At 37.9% G+C, this 24,550-nt stretch overlaps 1 protein-coding gene across 2 annotated transcripts in view; it reads left to right on the top strand.

Moving 5' to 3' along the window:
• The window catches only part of LOC106091617 (uncharacterized), a 499,339-nt gene extending 480,786 nt beyond the window's left edge, over nucleotides 1-18,553 (top strand). For both annotated transcript variants that reach the window (XM_059364400.1, XM_059364401.1), the window contains exons 7-9: nucleotides 17,517-17,639; nucleotides 17,706-17,868; nucleotides 18,016-18,553. In XM_059364400.1, coding sequence (XP_059220383.1) covers nucleotides 17,517-17,639; nucleotides 17,706-17,868; nucleotides 18,016-18,473 — 744 coding nt within the window. In that variant the 3' untranslated portion in view covers nucleotides 18,474-18,553. The remainder of the gene's footprint in view (nucleotides 1-17,516; nucleotides 17,640-17,705; nucleotides 17,869-18,015) is intronic.
• The last annotated feature ends 5,997 nt before the right edge of the window (nucleotides 18,554-24,550 follow it).

The following is a 24,550-nucleotide window of genomic DNA, read 5'->3' as shown; positions in this document are numbered from 1 at the left end:
TAGAAGTCAATGTGCAAAATTTCAGCTAAATCGGATAGGAATTACGCGTTATAGAGGCTCAAGAAATATAATTGGGAGATAGGTTTATATGGGAGCTATATCAGATTTTGGAACGATTCAAACCATACTTGATATATATTTTAAGTGCCATAGGAAGCATCATAATACAAGATTTCAGCGAAATCGAATATAAATTGCGCTTTCTAGAGCTATGGCAGTTATAGCTAAAAGTGGACCGATATGGCCCATTTAAAAACCAAACCGACCTACACTGATGGTAAGTATTTGTGCAAAATTTCGAGCATCTGGTTTTATTCCGGACGGCCATTGCTCGATCGATGTAATAGCGATCAAGAATATATATACTTTATGGGGTCCTAGCCACTACTACGATGTGTTACAAACTGAAGGACGAAGTCTGTATACCCTCATCCTCATGGTGGAGGGTATAAAAACTCAAGATATATCTTCGAAGTTTAAACATCCATGTTAAGGGTCTATAATCTAATATAGCATCGGAAAATTCGAATTGACACAGTGAACATTACGTGGTCATCAATCTAATCCGATTATGATAAGATGTCGTCTATTCCTGGAACTCTAATGAAGTCATATGTACAATTTGTCTAACGTGTTCCACAATGGAAGGTTTGTAGGATTCAAACCTATCGAATTTACCGCAGTTTTACATGAATTGTATATCTATACCCAGATTTAAGAGGCCACATCGAAAAAAAAAAATCAGCGGTGGTTATCCCATCCTAATGCTTGCAACATGGGTGCAGGAAGAAACTCATCGGCGGTTCTATGTGGTCATTAAACAAGAGCTAAATCTTGAATTGCTTACCAAAACTTCCAATTGTTTGCTGGTTAGATATTTTTGTTCAGATATCTTATGGTGATTTCGATTCTGAAAAAAAATTTTACACTAATGTTGCATTTTAGATGGTCACAAAGAGGGGCTGTGAGCATTCCAAAACTATGTGGCCTAATCTAGACTTGAATATGTCTACTGCTTTGCTGTCATTGACTAGAACAGACGTCTCAGTCATTGTATCCGTTATGACAGGTCACGTACTAGCAGTTAGAAGGAGTTTCACTTTAGGTTCTCATTTCTTTGAGAACCTGTCTGATTTAGCTAATGAATGAATATTGGCAAGTTATTGGGCTTTTTAAAGCGATCTGGATAGTTCAACGGTAGGAACTAGAAGGCATCTTCCCTCTTCTGTTCCTGTGGTATCACAATGGACGAAAACGTCTAAGTCTGATGGCAGACTACCACTTAAACCTAACCTAACCTACACTTTTACAGGACGACATTTTGCAAATGTCGCCCCAATCCTCTCATAGTGTTACACTTTTTGTGTTTTCAATCAAACATGTTCATATTTCCATATGTTGTAATTTCGAACAAATGATACGGTAAAAATCTCACCTTCGTCTTCGCATGAAGAACTTTCTAGCAATGCACCTAATATTACGTTAGCTTAATAAAACGGGTTCACTTGGACTACTTTTACTTTTCAATATTTTGCTGCCTTTTCCAAACATTGTACAAATGTTGTCTTCTATAATAATCAGGGAACGTCGTTATTTTGATGTAGGTGCCTATTCAATGATGGCAGCTGATCTAAAGTGCGATATTCTGAACATTTGAACGACACACTGAACATTTGCCTCTGTGCAGGAAATGCAAAATTTTGCCACTCTCTGTACGCAACACCATTAAAAACGAAAACTACACCCGGTGGTGGGTACTTTTTTTTGACAGATGAACACAAAATTCGATTCATCGAAAAAATGCTTCACTTCTTTGCAGAATCAACATCAGCATTAGTTATACCCTACACCACTACTATGGTACAGGGAATTATAACTTAGTGCATTTGTTTGTAACACCCAGAAGAAAGAGAGATAGACCCATCGATATGTATACCGAGCGACTCAGAATCACTTTCCGATTCGATTTAGCTATGTCCGTCTTTCTGTCTGTCCGTCTCTCTGTATGTCCGTCTGTCCATGAATTTGGACACAGAAAATTTGGTACAGATATGTTTTATACCCTCCACCATAGGATGGGCGTATACTAATTTCGTCATTCTGTTTGTAACACCACAAAATATGCTTCTCAGACCCCATAAAGTATGTATATTCTTGATCGTCATGTCATTTGAAATTGATCTAGCCATGTCCGTCCGTCTGTTGAAAGCACGCTAACTTTCGAAGGAGTAAAGCTAGCCGCATGAAATTAGGCAAAAATGCTTTTTATTAGTGTAGGTCGGTTGGGATTGTAAATGGGCTTAATCGGTCCATGTTTCGATATAGCTGCTATATAAGCCGATCTTGGATCTTCACTTCTTGAGCCGCTAGAGGGCGCAATTCTCCTCCGATTTGACTGAAATTTTGCACATGGTGTTTTGGTGCCACTTCCAACAACTGTATTAAGTATGGTTCAAATCGGTCCATGTTTTGATATATCTGCCATATAAACCGATCTTGGGTCTTGACTTCGTGAGCGTCTAGAGAAGCAATTCTCATCCGATTTCGCTGAAATTTCGCACATAGTGTTTAATTATCACTTCCAACAACTGGTTTAAATCGTTACCTAACCTGATATAGCTGCCATATAAACCGATCTTGGGTTTTGACTTCTTGAGCTTTTAGAAGGCGCAATTTTTATCCGATTTGGCTGTAATTTTGCATGAGGTGCTTTAGTATCACTTCCAAGATTTGTGTGAAGTATGGTCCAAATCGGTATAGGTGTTATATAAGCCTATCTTGGATCTTGACTTCTTGAGTCGCTAGAGGGCGCAATTCTCATCCGATGTGGCTAAAATTTAGCATAAGGTGCTTTCATATGAAAAAATTTGGGATGAGAATGGCACAAATAGGTACATAACCTGATATAGCTGCCATATAAACCGATCTGGAATCTTGACTTCATGAGCCTCTAGAGTACGCAAATCTTATCCGAGTGGAATGAAATTTTGCACGACGTGTTTTGTTATGATATCCAACAACTGTGTCAAGTATGGTTGAAATCGGTTCATAACCTGATATAGCTGCCATATAAACCGATCTGGGTCTTGACTTCTTGAGCCAGTAGATGTCGCAATTCTTATCCGATTTGACTGAAATTTTGTACGTAGTATTTTGTTATGATATCCAATAACTGTACCAAGTATGGTTTAAATCGGTTCGTAACCTGATATAGCTCCCATATAATCCGATCTGGGATGTTGACTTCTTGAGCCTCTAGAGAGGCTCCGATTTGCCTGAAATTTTGTACGACGGATCCTCTCATGACCATCAATATACGTGTTTATTATGGCCTGAATTGGTCTATAGCCCGATACAGCTCCCATATAAATCGATCTCTCTATTTTTCTTCTTGAGGCCCCAAATGGCGCAATTCTTATTCGAACTGGCTGACATTTTACACAGGTCTCCAACATATAATTTAATTGTGGTCAAAACTGGACCATATATTGATATCGCACAAATTAGACGCAACAGACAAATTAGAGAGGATTATCCCAATGAGATATATATACAAGCTTAACTTGGTACATATATTTAAGCATAAATTTGACATTGAGACTAAGCCACATATATTATTCGATTTTGCTGAAATTTGGGACAGTGACTTGTGTTAGACCCTTCGACACCCTTCGTCAATTTGGCGCAGATCGGTCCAGATTTGGATGTAGCTGTCATATAGACCGATCCTCCGATTTATGGTCGTAGACCCATAAAAACCACATTTATCATCCGATGTTACTGGAATTTGGGACAGGGAGTTATGTTAGGCTCCTCGACATCCTTTGTCAATTTGGCCCAGATCGGTCCAAATTTGGATATAGCTGCCATATAGACCTATCTCTCGATTTAAGGGTCTTGGGCCCATAAAAAGCGCATTTATTATCCGATGTCGCCGAAATTTGGGACAGTGAGTTATATTTGGCCCTTCTTCATCCTATTTATACCCTCCACCATAAAATGGGGGGTATACTAATTTCGTCATTCTGTTTGTAACTACTCAAAATATTCGTCTGAGACCCCATAAAGTATATATATTCTTGATCGTCGTGACATTTTATGTCGATCTAGCCATGTCCGTCCGTCCGTCCGTCTGTCTGTCTGTCGAAAGCACGCTAACTTCTGAAGGAGTGAAGCCAGCCGCTTGAAATTTTGCACAAATACTTCTTATTAGTGTAGGTCGGTTGGTATTGTAAATGGGCCATATCGGTCCATGTTTTGATATAGCTGTCATATAAACCGATCTTGGGTCTTGACTTCTTGAGCCTCTAGAGTGCACAATTCTTATCCGATTGGAATGAAATTTTGCATGACGTGTTTTGTTATGATATCCAATAACTGTGCCAAGTATGGTTTAAATCGGTCCATAACCTTTTATAGCTGTCATATAAACCGATCTTGTGTCTTGACTTCTTAAGCCTCTGGAGGGCGCAATTCTTGTCCGATTGGAATGAAATTTTGCACGACGTGTTTTATTATGATATCCAACAACTGTGCGAAGTATGGTTCAAATCTGTTCATAACCTGATATAGCTGTCATATAAACCGATCTTGGGTCTTGACTTCTTGAGCCTTTAGAGTGCCAATTCTTATTCGATTGAAATGAAATTTTGCACGGCGTGTTTTGTTATGATATCCAACAACTGTGCCAAGTATGGTTTGAATCGGTCCATAACCTGATATAGCTGCTATATAAACCGATCTTGGGTCTTGACTTCTTGAGCCTCTAGAGTGCGCAATTCTTATCCGATTGGAATGAACGACATGGAATGCACTACGTGTTTTGTTATGATATCCAACAACTGTGCCAAGTGTGGTTAAAATCGGTTTATAACCTGATATAACTGTCATATAAACTGATCTGGGGACTTGACTTCTTGAGCTTCTAGAGGGCGCATTTCCTATCCGAATTGGCAGAAATTTTTCATGAATTATTTTATTCTTACTTTCAACAATTGTGTCAAGTAAGGTTCAAATCGGTTCATTACCTGATAAAGCTGCCATATAAACCGATTTGGGATCTTGATTTCTTGAGCCTCTAGAGGTCGCAATTATTATCCGATTTGCCTGAAATTTTGTACTACGGATCCTCTCATTACTATCAACATACGTGTTAAGTATGATCTGAATCGGTCTATAGCCCGATACAGCTCCCATATAAATCGATCTCTCTATTTTCTTGAGCCCCATAAGGGTGCAATTCTTATTCGAATTGGCTGACATTTTACATAGTTCTCCAACATGTAATTTTATTGTGGCCCAAACCGGACCATTTCTTGATATCGCTCTCATAGCAGAGGAAATCTTTTCTTATATCATTTTTTGCCTAAGAAGAGATGCCGGGAAAAGAACTCGACAAATGCGATCCATGGTGGAGGGTATATAAGATTCGGCCCGACCGAACTTAGCACGCTTTTACTTGTTCAATTTCACTCAGATCGATCAAGATTTGAATATAGCTGCCATATAGACCGATATCTCAATTTAAAGTCTTGGTCCCAAAAAAGACGCATTTATAATCCGATTTAACTGAAATTTAACACATTGACTTATGTTTGGCCTTTCGACATCCATGTTGTATATGGTTCAGATCGGTTTATTTTTAGATATAGCTACTAAAAAGACCAATATTTTGCTATACATAATTGAACATTGACTTGTACTTATTAGTATTTGGCCCAAATCGGATCATATTTCGATATAACTGCTTTGGGACAAAAGGTATATAAATTTCACTGGTCTTTGATGAAAAGTGCTTTACATATATACCCGAGTTGGTGGGTATCCAAAGTCCCGGCCTAACTTAACGCCTTTTTACTTGTTTATTATTTAAACGAAAAGATTGTCGCACATTGTTGCATTCCATGACGAAAAAAGGACGAAACCATACATTGAGGTGGCAGCCCCTGCCCGATGAAGGGCTCCTTCGGGTCAATACAGTACACAGAACCGGCTGCCGTGGAATTGAACAACTTACTGTACCAAATTTCAGCGAGCCCCCTCGGGTCTCAAGAAGTCATAGGATGCATCGTAACTTCATTCGTTTAATCGCGTGATCGTGATTTCAACAAATGAACGGACATGGCAAGATTGACTTAGAATTTCAAGAGGATATGGAATATGTATACTTTATGAGGTTGCAGATCAATATTTCGAGGTGTTGCAAATGGAATTACTAGATTAGTAGCAAACGCGTCGTCCTTTGGTGCTGGGTATAAATAATCTTGGCTGGAGCTCTCCAGCGTTCTAAAAAATACATTCAAAGCCTCTAGGCTTTAGAAGGCCACCATGGAGCAGAGGTTTGCACGTTCGCCTGTGATGCTAAGCGCCTCAGTTCGAATCCTGGTTATCCCTTCCTAATGCTGGCGACATTTATGAGGTAATATGTCGTGTAAAACTTCTCTACTAATGGGTTTCGCTTAGCGGTACGACGTTCGAACTCGAAAATCAAATGGAGATCCCTTATTATTGAGCTTAAGTTTAAACCGGAAGGCACTTATGTGCCCCTTGTTCCTTAATGGAAAACTCAAAAGCAAATAGGCATTTTACATTCAGTAGGCGAAAAATATACGGACAATATCCATTGAGGATAGATTAAAACTACTCGTAGATACATATTTCCGTGGAAACTATCTAATGAACAACGTGACGCCAAAAGAGATTGTCACTGATATATATTCGACGGGGATTATCCAGGAAATTGTTGCAGATTGAAGTATAGATGATAGATCTTTGTGGATATCAAAAGTTTCGCCTAATTTAAATTGCCAAAGCAGGAAAATGAAACCACACTAACGCAGGAAAACGAAACCACACTAAAAATCCACCTACTTTGGCACTATATCTGATGGTGCCAATTGGAATTATAATTCCCCTGGCAAAAAATTTTTTTAAGGATGGTTCTAGACTTTGATAATCCTTTGTGCTATAGGATAAACTCGGAAGAACTAAGACTGGGCATATGGAAATGTTAATTAGATCACTATAATGTATCAAGCGGAGATCTTTGCAAATAAAGAAGTGGTGAAATAGCTTAGACATAGACTTCTCAGACAGCCAGTTTGCCATTTAATCTCTGAAATCAAAAACAATCCTCCATCCTCTAAGAGCTCGCCACGAAATGGCTGAACAGTTCAAAATTCACCTGTTCGAGGTACCGGACCACAGAGATGCAAATTTGCCACATTCCATTAAAGAAAAGGGCAAACTCATATATCAGTGAGTGCTGTCCGATTCTTTTGATCTGTCCGAGTCTTCTTTGGAGGGAAGTTTTTATATGGCATAGGATCTCACAAATGTCACCAGCATTAGGAGAGGATAACTACTGCCAAAAATGTTTTCTGATGGTCTCGCTGGGACTTGAACCCAGGCGTTTAGCGTCTTAGGCAGAAATGCAAACGCTACGGCGGCCTCCAATCACAGAGGTATCCCAGAGAAATGAAAAGGAACCATATTTTGTACCAGGATCTTACTTAGAAACTGGACACTTGCACTGTGAAAGATCCTCCTTCAGATACCGATGTTCCCGGTTTTGGCGCTAGCTTCAGTACCACGTATCACTAATACATTTAAAATTAAAACTAATTCAAACTTATTTAGGTTCTCAATAAATCAAATCTAGAGATCGGTTTTTATGAGTTGGAAGTCATCCTGGCAGGATTAGAACCGAGGAGTTCAGCGTCAAAGGCGCACATGCTAACCTCTGCGCCATAAGATATTATTTTTGCGGATTAAATGAAAAACACGTTCGCTCCGCCTTTAGAGAAAAATGCATTAAAATTTATTCTTACATAGATAAATTATTACGTTATTGAATCTTTGTTTTTGTAAAAGATTTCCTTGATATTTTCCTTGTAAGGTTTTCATGGAAATATTGTCTTTAGATGAAACGTCATTAAAATTTTTACCTTATGGAAATTTCATTAAAATGTTGTGTTCAGAGAAAATGTTCTTGAAATTTCCCTTTAAAGAAAATATTAGTGAAATATTGTCGTTAGATAGAATTTTAATGAAATTTCGTCTTTGAAGAAACTTTAGATATTTTATATTTCATTGATATTTTGTCTTTTGATTTTAGCATGAATTCAATATTTTTCAGGTTTTTCGTAGTGAATACCTTTGTTTCAGGATTTCTATTTATCTTCACATTATGATAAACATAAGTCTTTAAAATACAACACTCCACTCTTGCGTCCGCCCATTGGTACATGGTTTCAATTCTTTCGCCTTCCACATTGCGATGTCCTTCGATATTTGTTACGTATTGAGAGCATTGTACGAAGTTTGGCATAAAACGAAAAGCGAAATTCAAAGAGTAAAAAAAGGCAAAATTCATTAGTTTGGTTTAGATTTGATTTATGCTGCACTTAAAATGGAAATTGGGCAAAATATTGAAATGCATAATAAATGGTTATTGATATTTTCTAGTAGGAATGTTCCATTTTTTGGTGTCCACGTCTTGCTTCAAAACCAATGGTAGCAGCAATAACCAAAAAGAACGATTGGTTTTTTCTCATTGCTCACTGCAAGTCCTGCAATCGTCCTTTTAACAAAATGCTTAACAAAAAGTCATTTGAGATGATAGACGTTATGGCTGCGAATTCAATAACTATTTTTCTCAAGTTTTCGACATTCTCCATTTGTTCCTCATCTCCCATGGCAAATACATCGACATACGCTGTGCATTGCCCTCTGCAATTTTTTTTTTACTTCGTACAAATGACCATATGCTGAAGTAGTCCACGACAACCATGATATTTTAGGAGAATGGAAACAAATTTGATGCGATAAAAATTCCAAGAGAACTATTATCGTAATACTCCACAATAGCATGGACTAAAGTGAAATGGCCGTTGTGGCTACAAAAATGTTCCAGCATCATTGGAATATTAGCATTAGGAGAACCAAAAAAGGCATTATTGTCCTCTTCATAAGCAACCTACTCATTGTTGTTATCCTAGGCAGCAGTATTGGATATTCATTCACCAGGGTCGTATAATTGAAATTCGCCTTTTACAGACATTATGCATGTTCTTCTTCGGCTTGTCTGGATGCTGCTTTTGGAGTTATTTCTCGGTTTTCTGCTTCTTCTTATTCTCTTTCCTTTCCCAGACCATTAAATGATATTTTATGACCTCAATATTTGCAAATATAATGCGTTCATAAAAAATCTTCTGTTTGGTTTCAACTGCAAAACTATTCTAATTTGCGAAACTTTAGCGCAAGCGTGTGCATGGACCACGAGAATTGTAATGCCTTAATAGGATGTGAACCGAAACGAAACAGTGCTTAACTCAAAAAGTAGTAATTTATTGAATAAATTATTTAGCACTTTCGTTGAAACTAATGGCAAGAATCATAAATTCTATTGAACTTTGTTTTGGTGTCCGACAAATAATTAACAAGTAAAAGCGTGCTAAGTTCGGCCGGGCCGAATCTTATATACCCTCCACCATGGATCGCATTTGTCGACTTGTTTTCCCGGCATCTCTTCTTAGGCTAAAAAGGATATAAGAAAAGAGTTGCTCTGCTATTAAAACGATATCAAGATATGGTCCGGTTCGGACCACAATTAAATTATATGTTGGAGACCTGTGTAAAATTTCAGCCAATTCGAATAAGAATTGCGCCCATTGGGGCTCACGAAGTAAAATAGAGAGAACGATTTATATGGGATCTGTATCGGGCTATAGACCGATTCAAAACATAATAAACACGTTTATTGATAGTCATGAGAGGATCCGTCGTACAAAATTTCAGGCATATCGGATAATAATTGCGACCTCTAGGGGTCAAGAAGTCAAGATCCCAGATCGGTTTATATGGCAACTATATCAGGTTATGAACCGATTTGAACCTTATTTGACACAGTTGTTGAAAGTAAAAATAAAATACGTCATGCAAAATTTCAGCCAAATCGGATAGGAATTGCGCCCTCTAGAAGCTTAAGAAATCAAGACCCAAGATCGGTTTACATGGCAGCTATATCAGGTTATGAACCGATTTGAACCATACTTGGCACAGTTGTTGGGTATCGAAACAAAACACGTCGTGCGAAATTCCATTCCAATCGGATAAGAATTGCGCCCTCTAGAGGCTCAAGAAGTCAAGACCCAAGATCGGTTTATATGGCAGCTAAATCAGGTTATAAACCGATTTGAACCATACTTTGCACAGTTGTTGGATATCATAACGTAACAAGTCGTGCAAAATTTCATCCCAATCGGATAAAAATTGCGCACTCTAGATGCTCAAGAAGTCAAGACCCAAGATCGGTTTATATGGCAGCTATATCAGGTTATGGAGCGATTTGGACCATACTTAACACAGGTATTGGATATCATAATAAAACACGTCGCGCAAAATTTCAGTCAAATCGGATGAGAATTGCGCACTCTAGAGGCTCAAGAAGTCAAGACCCAAGATCGGTTTATATGACAGCTATATCAGGTTATGGACCGATTTGAACCATATTTGGCACAGTTGTTGGATATCATAACAAAACACGTCGTGCAAAATTTCATTCTGATCGGATAAGAATTGCGCACTCTAGAGGCTCAAGAAGTCAAGACCCAAGATCGGTTTATATGGCAGCTATATCAAAACATTGACCTATATGGCCCATTTACAATACCAACCGACCTACCTCAAGCGGCTAGCTTTACTCCTTCGGAAGTTAGCGTGCTTTCGACAGACAGACGGACGGACGGACGGACGGACGGACGGACGGACGGACGGACGGACGGACAGACGGACGGACGGACGGACGGACGGACAGACGGACGGACATGGCTAGAACGACATAAAATGTCACGACGATCAAGAATATATATACTTTATGGGGTCTCAGAGGAATATTTCGAGTAGTTACAAACAGAATGACGAAATTAGTATACCCCCCATCTTATGGTGGAGGGTATAAAAATTACCATATAATTTCAATTTGTTGGTAGAGTACCTCACTAACAAGATCGTCCCGGTAGCCGAGATGGTAGCGTGATCGGATTACCAGAGCAGGAGTCATGGGTTCAATTGTCACCAGAGGCATGAACTGCCACTACTGTGGTATAACAATATGCTAAAATTTTCTATGTGGGGCTAAGCAGAAAATAGACTGTCACTCGAACCTAACATACATCTTAAGGAAGATTTTTACCTTCTTATTTTTATGCAAATGTTTGAGCATATTTATATTATCTTCACCTTAAAGAGGAGGGGTAATGAAGCTATGACATGGGACTCCAAACAAGAACATCCTAACTTGGAAAAGGTAATAGACCCCAAATTGAGGTACTTTCGCATATGAAAAATTAACAAACATAAATTCAGGGGAAATGGAAAGAAGTGAGTGTTAGCGTATTGAGATGTACAGGAGTCAGAGTCCGGAAATTCTACCAAAGAATTAAACATCAAACCGATGGCGTTGGTGCAGGCGCACTCTCCTACAGAGACAAAGAAGGAAATTAGGCAACTGACACATTTTTACTGTAACATTTTACCCAACTGCTAGTGTCCGACGATGGCGGCGAAGAGGATACCGCAGATCCAATCAATGATGATGTTATAGAATATTAACCTCCTAGTAAGAATGAGGTCGAAGTAGCAGTGACCCGACTAAAGAAAACAAGGCAGCAGGAGCCGACGGGTTACCAATTGAACTATTCAAGACCGGATAAGACGTATGCATCAGATTGTGTGGGCAATCTGGTGGAAGAACACATACCCGATGATTGGAACCTCAGCATACTATGTACCGTACATTAGAAAGGAGACAAGACGGAATGTGCCAACTATAGATCAATAAGTTTCTTCACCATCGCATACAAGATACTCTCGAGCGTACTGTGTGAATGATTAAATCCTAAGTCAATGAGATAATTGGGCCCTATCAATGCGTCTTTAGACCTGGTAAATCCACGCTGGACCAGATATTCACACTGCGTCAAATCTCGAAAAGGCCCGAAAAGGACAAATTAAGTCCTACCATCTCTTTGTTGACTACAAAGCCGCTTTCGATACCCCTACAAGTTCAAAAGAATTCCAAGCCACGTCTGAGTTTGGTAGCCTTGCAAAATTAATAACCCTTTCATGGGTTCAAAACCTTAAATCGAGAGACCGAGGACCGATATGTGCCATATTGCAAAAGTTTGTTGAGAGGGTTAGCTTAATTCACTTTCCCAAATTTCGATGACATCGGACAATAAATGCGCCTTTTATGGGCCCAAAGCCTTAAATTGAGAGATCGGTCTATATGGCAGCTTTATCCAAATCTGGACCGATCTGGGCGAAATTGAAGAAGAATGTCGAAGGGCCTAACATAACCCACTGTCCCAAATTTTGGCAAAATCGGACAATAAATGCGCCTTATATGGGCGCAAGACCTTAAATCGAGAGATCGACCCAACCCACTAAACCAGTCCTCAAATTGTAATATTAGACGTAATCAATAAGGGATTTCAATAAAAGGTATTTGGGAGCAGATTACGAATATGAAACTAAAATTTGTGTCCAAGTACCTGGGTGGCGCTATAATCCCTAAAACCACCCCAGATAGGTTAACTGACCAATCATGACAATGTGGGGATCAAGTGATGTATATTTTAAGTTGAATGCGAACCTAACATACAAACCTACACAATCTGAAACTTTCACAGATTATGTAAATTGGTCTGGAAGGAGCAATAGGCTATATATTTTGTTGATATCGGAAGGGACGTACCCCCCTAAAAGCTGTCCTATCTCAAAAGACACCCCCAATAGGAAATTTTCTGACCAAGGTAATATGGTGTTCAGAAAATAAGTTTTTGGAAGTAGAACACGAACTTGGTATCTGCTCCTGGGGCCAAATGCTTGGGTGCTCTCACACCCCCAAACAGAAAATACTTACCGAATATGGCGATATGGCGGTGAGGCGGGCTCTCAGACTATTGGCACTAGAAGTGGATACTTAATCCGTGCTTAACTTCCCATACTGTAGTTATCGGCCAATATAGATGTCTAAAGGCGGTTTTAGGATGTGGATGGTGCCCGTAGTTCTTCGACGTAATTGTTAATATCAGATTTGTACTTCACTTCTTTTTTTGGGTATTGCTTTTGGGGTAACATGGAGGCATCGCCCCATATCAACAAATTAAATAGCCTCGTGCTCCTTCCAGACCAACCTACAAAATCTGTAAAAATTTCAATTCAGCAATTTTTGAGTCTAACTGAACAAACAAATTTACAAACCCTATCCCAAATCCCTTTTATTAAAACACCACGGCTCCCCAGACACTTGGGCCCAACACTCATTTGGCATTCTCTTTCCCAATATCATTCCCCATTCTATGGTGATGGGTACAACAGAAAATAATCTTATATATAACAAGTAAAAAGGCGTTAAGTTCGGCCGGGCCGAACTTTGGATACCCACCACCTCGGGTATATATATAAACCACCTTTCATAAAAATTCGGTGAAACTTTCATACCTTATGCCCCATATCAGTTATTGGACCGATTTGGACTAAATACTAACTTTCAGACCTTATGCCCCATATCAGTTATTGGACCGATTTGGACCAAATACTAATAAGTACAGTAGCTATATCTAAAAATAAACCGATCTGAACCATATTCGACACGGTTGTCAAAGGCCAATCATAAGTCACTGTGTCAAATTTCAGTGAAATCGGACAATAAATGCCTCTTTTATGGGCCCAAAACCTTAAATTGAGAGATCGGTCTATATGGCAGCTATATTCAAATCTGAACCGATAACTTAACTCACTGTCTCAAATTTCACCGACATCGAACAATAAATGCGTCTTTTATGGCCCCAAAACCTAAAACCTAGATATCGGTCTATATGGTTTCTATATCCAAATCTGAACCGATCTGTGCGATATTGCAGAAGTGTGTTAAGGGGCTTAATTTAACTCACTGTCTCAAATTTCGGCGACATCGGACAATAAATGAGCATTTTATGGGCACAAAACCTTAAATCAAGAAATCGGTCTATATGGCAGCTATATCCAAATCTGAACCGATCTGAGCACAATTGAAAAAGGACGTCGAAGAGCCTAACTAAACTCACTGTCTCAAATTTCAGCGACATCGGACAATAAATGCGTCTTTTATGGCCCCAAAACCTAAAACCTAGAGATCGGACAATATGGCAGCTATATCCAAATCTGGACCGATCTGGGCCAAATTGGCGAAGGATGTCGATGGTCCTAACACAACTCACTGTCTCGAATTTCAGCAAAATCGGATAATAAATGTGGCTTTTGTAGGCCTAAGACCCTAAATCGGAGGATCGGTCTATATGGCGGCTATATCCAAATCTGAACCGATCTGAGCCAAATTGACGAAGGATGTGGAAGGGCTTAACACAACGCACTGTCCCAAATTTCAGCGAAATCGGATAATAAATGTGGCTTTTATGGGCCTTAGACCCTAAATCGAAGGATCGGTCTATATGGCAGCTATATCCAAATCTGGACTGATCTGAGCCAAATTGACAAAAGATGTCGAAGGGCCTAACACAACTCACTGTCCAAAATTTCAGCAAGATCGGATAATAAATGTGGATTTTATGGGCCTAAGACCCTAAATCGGCGGATCGGTCTATATGGGGGCTATATCAAGATATAGTCCGATATAGCCCATCTTCGAACTTAACCTGCTTATGGACAAAAAAAGAATCTGTGCAAAGTTTCAGCTCAATATCTCTATTTTTAAAGACTGTAGCGTGATTTCAACAGACAGACGGACAGACGAACAGACGGACAGACGGACAAGTCTAGATCGTCTTAGATTTTCACGCTGATCAAGAATATATATACTTTATAGGGTCGGAAATGGATATTTCGATGTGTTGCAAACGGAATGACAAAATGAATATATCCTTCGGTGGTGGGTATAAAAAGATATAATAAAGTATTATATCTTACAAAAACATCGTTTTTTTAATTTTTACACATATGAACTCAAGCCGGACTAACTTCAACAAAAGGTCAATTATACCCCAACAACAAATCGTTTAACTTCCAGGGGCTCATGATTTTCAGGTTCGAGAATAAAGGCAGTAAATCTTATATTGTATATAAAAATCAAATTGTGTTTGTTTGTATGTTTGTGTGTTCCTTATAGACTCAGTGTTTGGGTGACCACCCCAATCCCCAAAACACCCCTTAATCGGGCATATTTACCGATCATGTCAATGTGGAGCTTAAATGAGAGGAATTGGGGGTTAGAGCAAGAATTGATACCCATTTTCGGGACCAATTTTCTGGGGGTCTACCACTTTCCCAAAATACCCCACAAACAGCATTTTTTTAGTGACCATAGCAATATGGGGCTCAAATACAAATATTTGTAAGTAGAATACGAATTTGATATCCAAATGTAGGACCATGTATTTAGGGCATCACCCCTTTCCCAATAACCCCCAAAGGGAAAAAACTTTCGACCATGCCATTATGCGGCTCAAATGAAAGGTTTTTGAGATTAGAAAACGAATTTGATAACCTATTTTGGGGCCATGTGTTTGGGGGACGCCTCATCCTGTAAACTCCTCTTAAGCCAATGGTAATATGGGGTTTAAATAAATTGTATTTGAGAGAAAAGCAAGATGCTGATATTTTGTCAGAGCCAAGTACCTAGGGGACCACCTCTCCACCGAAAACACCACTAAATTAGACATCATGAGAATATCGGACTGAAATGAAGTATTTTAAGAATGGAGTACACCTTACATTCAAACATAAATTCGTAGACCAATAAAGATCATATGAGATTCAGATAAAGGCCCTTATATTGTTAAACTGTTAGTCAAGTTACCATGCTAACTTTCACTAACAGATCGTTAATTGTCGAAAATAAATATTCCAAGGAAACTTTTGTTCCATATAAAGTAAAAGAAGGCGCAGCGGAGCGGGCTTGGTTCAGCTAGTACACTATGTATGACAAGAATCATAAGTTAAGAGACTGCAACGGGTTTCTCCGAATTTCCCATGAAAAAGTTCAGTCTTGAAATATGCAGCGCCCACAATAGCTTCCGGTTTTTGCCCCATGGCTTGATTTTAAGACATGCAGACTTTAGAGAGTCTTTCAGGGCGTTCGATTTGTTCTCAGGCCCTGCTTCTGCTGTTTTATAATGCGTGCCGGAACTTATTAAAATCTACCACTGTGGTACAGGATATTAGAACTTATTGCATTTGTTTGTAATACCCAGAAAGAAGAGAGATAGACCCATTGATAACTATACCGATCTACTCAGAATCACTTTTTGATTCGATTCAGATATGTCCGTCTGTCCATGTCAATTTGTGTACAAACTACAAGTCGTAACTTTCATCCGATTATCTTCAAATTTGGCACATACATTATTTGGCGTAGAGACAAAGCCTATTAAAATTGGAAAAAATAGGTTCAGATTTGGATATAGCTCCCATATATATGTTCGTCCGATTTGGACTAATATTGTAATAATGTGGTCATTTGTTAACCGATTCTATCAAAATTTGTTCGGAAAGGATTTTCTCTTGACTCTCGGCACTTCTGCTTAATTTCATAATAATCCTAGAGTCACTGCAAGCGCATTTATTGACCAATGACTACCATAATATTTTTAGAGTTTGGTCGAAATCGGTTAAGATTTAGATGCAGCTCCCATATATATTTTCGTCCGATTTTGCGGACAATAAAGTGCTCATTTGTTAACCGATTATCTCGAAATTTGGCAGGAAGAATTTTCTTATGACTCTTACAACAATATCTAAGAAGTTTGTTCGAAATCGGTTCAGATTTAAATATAGCTCCCATATATATGTTCGTCAGATTTTGGGTTACTTGCCTTAATTTTGTAATCTGTCAACCGTAGGTTGAACATATTGGCTCCAAATGTGATATGGATTGTTTAATAACCCATCTGAAAGGCATATAGCCATAGCTCACACTTTGAACTTATAGGGTAGGTTTTATACAGTCGGCACCGACCGACTTTTGTTTTACCTTACCGGTTTTTGTTTAACTAATTGAATACGACTTCTTCTTGGTGGAAAGACTTACCAAGGAAGATGATCAGAGAAGGTGTTATCTTCCAACACTTCCTAGTCCCATATTCATTATACTTTTCCATTTTTTTTATCGCATCCAGGCGTATTTAAGGGAAAACAGGTAATACTCTTTCTTAAAGCACTGAACACTTACGGTATGGTCGTTGCCTATTAGATGACTCACCAGTTGCTTCTTTGAAAGCACTTCCATAGTTTCCATCTCTACCGGTATTATATGCTTTGAGTTTTATCCAACTGAATGAGCCATTTTTAAGGAGCTTGTCGAGGCCCGTGTCGGAACTTCCTCGACTTTTTTGATTGATTCAGAAAAAGCATGCCCGATGCTCGATCTTAACAAAATAACACTCGATAAAATTTTCCACTATACTATTAATCTGCGATATACATTTAAAGGGTTTTTTTATTCCATTTCATTTTAGGTTCCGCCGAATTATTTACGCACATATGATATCCAAAAACATGTTGAAGAACAAATGGAGTCTGCAGTACTGGAAATTAATTTCATAGTAACTTTGCAGCATTTCATCAAAGGACGTCTAAAGGTAAGATTTGCCAATTATCATTTCTTTTCTTAAAAGGTGTTAAATTTTGTTTTGGTCTCTCTTCAGCTAAAATGCTCTGCTCGCATCCATCGTATATACCATGCTGAAACAGAGAAATATTTAGAAGAGGATCGACCGCGTATTTTAGCCTCTGGCCGTTCTCCTGATGTCTATCATCACAACGATGAGTTTGATGACGAGAACGGCTTATATTTGACCCACTATACAAGTAAGTGAAACTCATGAGGCTATTTTAAGGATATTATAATAATTGTGAATTTAATTAAATCCTTTATTAATTAAAATTTGTATGCCGTTTTATTGCATTTTCTCCCTCTTTCGCTCTCTGAACCTGTCACCCCCCTACCTTGATCAGACTACCATTCCTCGGCGGAATCCTTCATGGGGAATCTCAATCGTATTTCACGGCACATGTGTGTCCTGATGCCAATATTAAGTTGCTTATTATTCAGTTTTAATCAAAATTTATTAACAAAACCGTTGAGTTTTCTGCAAATCTGCCGTCGGAAGTACCGTCGCCGTTGCCATAGCCACCACACCATGTCGAGAGTAATTTCCACAAGCAAACTCCATGAGGCGGGAACGACAGGAGTCGTTACAAAGGCTTCACGAATCGAGCCGCAGCACTGTTACCACATCAATTGGTGCTGTCTTAACAAGCGTTACGTTAATAACAACAATAATGGCGCCAACAACAAATACAAAAGAAATGCAAGCCAATTTTTGTGTTGTTTCTGCCCCACCACCACCAAATGCCAAAGAAGAATCACCGTGATTGCCACGCTGGATAATGTGAGGCACGCAGAACGGTGATAAGTTAATTTACACAATTATGACGACAGTAGCGGCAACACAAAAGAAGAAATTATTAAATAAAATGTGTATAAAAGCAACGGTAAAATGGGTGAAACAACCAACCGACCGCAGGAGAACGGGTACAGGTAGCAATGGGTTTATGCGGGTGCATTTGTGTGTGAGTGGGTGTGCAGATGAATGCCTTTGCGAATGTTGCCACATGGCATATACGAAAATTAATAAAATCATATGAGCAATTCCAGAAATGTCGGAATCGATAGAATTAGTAGAGCGACATTTTAGTGCTTTCTATATAAAATAACAAAGTACGGCCGTTTCTAATTTTATAAATATATGTCCATTTTATATCTCTTCAGCCACTTTCCAGCTTTTTTGAAAAATGGAATTAGCATTATTTATACGTGCGTGTATAATGTTTCCATATTCACTCAATGTAGCACACTCGTTACGTTTTGCCCTTTCGAGTCGTAGTAAAAGTCTGAATCAATTTAGACTGCTTATATATTCCTCTTCTAAATATGTGTATTTTCAAATTTCTTGATTTGACTTCCGCGGAGGCTAGTTTTTAATTTTTTTTTTTAAATCTCAACAAACTAACGAAGATCCCTCGTTCGGAAACTAGCGTACTTTCCACAGACCCACGGACGGATGCAGATAAGGACTAGGTTATAGTGACAGTCTGCGAGTCTCTTTTAGACGTTTTAGTCCGTTGTAAGACTACGGGAATAAATTAGAAAGATTCCTTCAAGTTTCCTATCTTGAAACCAGCCGGATTGTTTTAAAAAGCACTGTCCACCAACCAATCGGGGTTGGCACGGGCCCACTGATACTAGGCTACCTATTTTGTGCAATTTGTTTTCTTTTTTTCTATTTTTTCAAATTTTTTTCAAATACAGAACCATTTGTTGTTGGTATTATTGAATGCAATTGAATTCACTTTAATTAACAATCGCTTAACTGAAAATATCGCTAAAATGAAAAAGTGAAAGCCCCAAATTTCGTTTTTAGATGAAATTGAAATTCTATGGGGGTCTATGCGAAATTGGAAAATTCGCGTCATCAATAAAATTTGCAAACAGATATTTTAACATTTCGCTAATGAGTAGTAGTATCACTTTATTTCTTCTTAATAATTGGTACAATTCAAAATTTTCTTAAATATAAATGTAATTTTAATTACAATTGGGCAAAACAAAAAAATAAATAAAGTGGATTCACGACTATGACATTATGTCGTCAGTCGGTAAAAATATGTACATTTACTTATATGTTAAAGAGAGCATATATTCTTGTTTCTTGTTTGTTTGGCTTTTTCGTTATGTTTTGTTTTAATTGTATTCATTAAGTATAAGTTTTCGATATCTAAGCGCCGATATAAGATAAGACACTAATTTTTTCCAATCAGCCCCATCATGTCCATCTAGTATTGATACGATTTCGTGTTGTTGAAGGTGGGGTTTACCAAATATTTGTATTCTAATTTCTCTGAGAATTGGACAGTTACCGAGAAAGTGCTGAAGTGTTTCCTTTTCATTTATATTGCAAATAGTACAGTTGTTGTTTTCATCTGTGCCTGATATATAACGATTTCCACTAAGACAAATTAGGTCGCACCTTGCTTTAAAAATCCAGGAGATTTCTTGTCTGTTGAAATTACCATTGAGATAACATGTGCCTCGTGTTAGATCTAAGTGTTTATAGATACGTGAGTTACTTTGCCGTGCTCTACGCAAATCCTTTGTTCTGTTATTGGTTGCTACACGTTCTATAAGAGCCGCTTCCATAAATTTCCAGACATTTGGTGAAATATTTTCCTCTATTGTCTGCATATCCAGTTCGGTTAATAAATCATTTAAGGATCTAACCCAAAATAGCTGTTTCCGAATTATTATTTTACTTAATTGACACGGTAACCTTTCTTGGTTATATTGAAACAATGTCCTCCAAATATAATTTAAGTGCAGTTTAAGTGTATAAATGTGGCCAGCATCAAGACCTGTTTCAATTGAAATAGCGTAGTTTGGTGTTGATTCAGGTAATCTCAGAACACGTTTTAGAAAAAATCGTTGTAGTTTATCTACTTCGTCAAAATGTAAATGGCCCCACACTTGCGCAGCATATGATTGGATTGCCCTGCACACAGCTTGATACATGTTCCACTTTTGGGCCAAGGGCACCTCATCTTTATTTATAAAATTCTTCCATGTGACGTTTATGGCACTCTTCGATTGGCTATTTCGATTTTGTATATGTTTTAAAAAGGACATTTGTGGCGTTACAATTACTCCAAGGTAGTTATATTGTGAAACTATCTCAATTTGTTCTCCTTTAAAAACCCATTTTTCTTGTTCGGCTAATCTGCCTCCTTTTCGAAATACAATTATCTTCGACTTTGCCATGTTGACCGTTAAATTCCATTTAGAGCAATACTTTTCTAAATTCGTTATCATAAGTTGAAGTATCTGTTTATCCTCAGCCAAAATAACGATATCGTCGGCGTATAGCAATAATCTTATATTCAAGCCCTCTATATACAAGCCACCTTTTAAAAAATCATGGAGGTCATTGAGATATAACGCGAAAAGCAGCGGGGATAACAGACAGCCTTGTTTCACGCCCGATAATGTATCAAAATATTCAGATATTTCCTCACCTGCCCAAACTGCTGATTTTGTGTTTTTATAAATGCTTTCTACCATTTTAACAAATTTATAGGAAATACCAAGTTCATGTAGTTTATAAATTAGTAGACTTCGACTGACATTATCAAATGCAGCCTTGAAGTCAACGAAGAAGGCATATACTTTCTTTTTTTCTGCCATCTTGATATTAACTATTGCAGCAAGGTTATAAATGTTGTCTGCGGCTGAATAATTTCTGCGAAATCCAGCCTGATATTCCAGCAGTAACTTTCGTGTTTCAATCCAGGTAATAAGCCTTTCATTGAGGATTCCCATGAAGATTTTAGCAACGCAGTTCATAAAGGAGATTCCTCTATAATTCGAAACATCACTAAGACAACCTTTTTTGTGGATCGGGAATATTATGGTCTTTATAAATGTATCTTCCACATCTGCATTTTCATACACTTTGTTGTATCCACGAGCTAATTCCGATAGAAACCCTTCAGTGGCGTGTATGAAAAATTCATACGGAATTCTGTCCTCCCCTGGCGCTTTGTGCAGTTTAACATTTTGTAGCATATCTTTAACTTCGTCCACTGTAATTTCCATATCCAACAAGTGGTCTGTTGCTAGCATTGGGGCATATAGTATTGGTAATGAAGTCTGCTCAGGATTCAAAAGCCGTATGAAGTAGTCTTTTAACATGTCGACTGAGATTTTATGACTTATTTTAAGCTCTTGATTATTTATTTCTTTTACTAGCTTCCACCATTCTTTGCCATTTTTAATATTGTTAATTTTTTCATTAATGAGACAAAAGTACCTACGTTTGCTCATCTCACATACTTCTTTGTACTTCTTTTTTGCGCTTAAGTATTTTTGCTTCTGTATTTCATTGTTATTTTTTCTAAATTTGCGCAAGTTTTCAAAAACCTTTCTTCTGGCCCAATGACATGTTTCATTGAACCATTTCATCTTTGGTGTGAATTTTGACGTGATTGTCGCTTCTGATGATGCTGTTATAACTCCAGTCAAATCTTTTAGACATATTCTTTCATTGTTTTCCAGAATAGTTTGCAAATTTCTATTAAGCTTGCTCTGGTAAATATATTTATCTGCATCCTTCCAGTGCAATTTAGGTAATAATTTCAACTTTTTTTCAGCATTATTCGGCGAGTTTAATTCCAATGTTAGAACTATTGGTAGATGGTCAGACCATATTTTTTCATCAACATGAAAGCCTTCCACATATTTCAACAAAGATTGAGATACTGAACAGATATCATTCACAGATTCCCCAACAGTACTAATAAACGTAAGATTCCCATTTTCATCACCTCTGGTTTGCCCATTTAGAATCATCAGATTATTTTCGTTGCAGAATTCCAAATATGTTCGGCCCTTTGCATTTATTTCCTCATCTTTGGATTTTCTTATTGCTTTTCCAGCAGGAAATAGCTCTCTATATAGTGGAGCAATATCTTGCTGTAAATTGCCTATACGTATATTTAAGTCTCCGATTAGAATGTAATTATCGCAATCTGACTGTTCCACGAAGTTCTTAACAATCGAGTAATCATTAGACCAGTTTGCGCTTCTCAGATATAATGGTATTATTCGCAGCGTGGAGTAGGCAGTTTTGATATGCAAGCATTGTACTTCATTGGTGCTATGAAAGTGGTAGCTGATGTTATATTTTGTTAATGACCTTTTTACACCTATCATAACTCCACCAATTGCCCTTCCAAATCGGCTTAATCTTGTAGCATTTATCCAGTTTATACAATGATCGGGAAAGTATTTTTCTGCCTGTCTTGTATTTTCCATGATAAGATGGGTTTCCAATAGAATAATAATATCGAATTCATTTAAATACGTAAAAAAAAGTGGATACAAATATTTATTAGACAATCCATTGATGTTATAGGAGATTATCTTAAGTTTAAAGCTGTTTTTATTATCATGGGGAATTTTTATTTTATCTTTAGCGCGCCTTGTTTTTAGTTTTTTGAATTAATTTTCTCAAAAATGTTGTTAAAGCAAGTTGTACGTATATCTTCTCCGTACAATGACTTGAGAACGGATTCGGCTTTTTCACGTCCACACATTAGATTACTACGACTGTCCCAGGTGAACCATTTGGTATTGATCTTCATTCTGTCCTCTCTTACAATAATTTTAAACTTTTTAGATTCGTTTAAAATTTCCTTTCTGACCATTAACATGGCTACTTTGTTCTTCTGCCTTCTTGGATTAAGGTCTCGATCTATCGAAATGGATGTACCTGCTAAATTTCTTGTATTTCGGAGCACTTCCATTGCATTACTCTCATTTCCAAAATCGGCAATTACGGTTTGCGTACCATTTCGTTCGAAAATTGTGCGGGCTGATGTGATTGTAGGCGAGATATTCAATCTTTCCGTGCATATCTGCATAACAGCATTTAGCGGTGGTTTTATGTTTGATATTCCTTTGAAAATGAGTCTTGAGTTCGATATTTGGTGTTCCAGCCAACGTAAACTATCTTCACCTTCCTGCATTTTGACCCTCAATGTGCTTATCTCATCTTTCAACATTTGATTTTCAGCTTTTAGTTGTGCAATTTCGGCTTTGGCAGCTAATACTCCATCTTTTACTTCTTCTATATCTTGTTTTGTAGGAAGATTGGCAAGCTTTTCCTCCAACAGTCCATTCATTGTAGTTTTCATTAACTCCATCAAATCACTTACGTCCATATTTCCTACAGGTTTTTTCGCCATGTTGTTTATCTCTGGTGATGTTTCTAACAATTTTCGCTTTGGTTGCTGATAACTGGATGTGTTTTGCATACCTTTTTAGTAAAATAGTTCTAAATATATTCTCCACTACCGGTGATATTTTTCGAACCCTGACTTTTGGCTTTCAAAGTGTTAACGGCTAATTAGAACTTTGCAGCACTTTTCAGTGTTGGTAATCGAAATCACATACGAAACACACCACAACAGAAATGTCAAACATACCAGCTGATTATTGTTTTGTACAGAGTGCTGAATAATATTGCTCTCACCGGTTAACAGCAAAAATTTCTTCTTTCCAGTGTTTGGCTTTATTTTACCAAAATTTTTAATTTTTAAATTGCGAAAAATGGCGAACCGTGTAAAAAGCAAAGTCCCACAAACGTTCACCGAGGTTCTCCAGATTCCGGGGCAAAAATTTAACGTCTTTTGGAGGCAGGCCAACCACTGCTACAGGAAAGGGATAAGTTTTTTCAGGAGCACCAACAAAACGCGTAAGTTCTCTTTAACAGTGAAAGTCTCTTTCTTCGCTAATTGTCTCGCTAATGATTGTCTCCGATTTTCATACTCACCACCATAGTATGGGGGTATACTAAACTAGTCATTCCGTTTATAACACCTCGAAATATTGATCTAAGACCCCATAAAGGATATATATTCTTGATCGAGTTGACAT

Source organism: Stomoxys calcitrans, chromosome 3, assembly GCF_963082655.1.
Source record: "Stomoxys calcitrans chromosome 3, idStoCalc2.1, whole genome shotgun sequence".
NCBI lineage: Eukaryota > Metazoa > Arthropoda > Insecta > Diptera > Muscidae > Stomoxys > Stomoxys calcitrans.
Note: the sequence above shows the minus strand (reverse complement) of the source record. Positions and strands in the feature narration are given on the sequence as shown.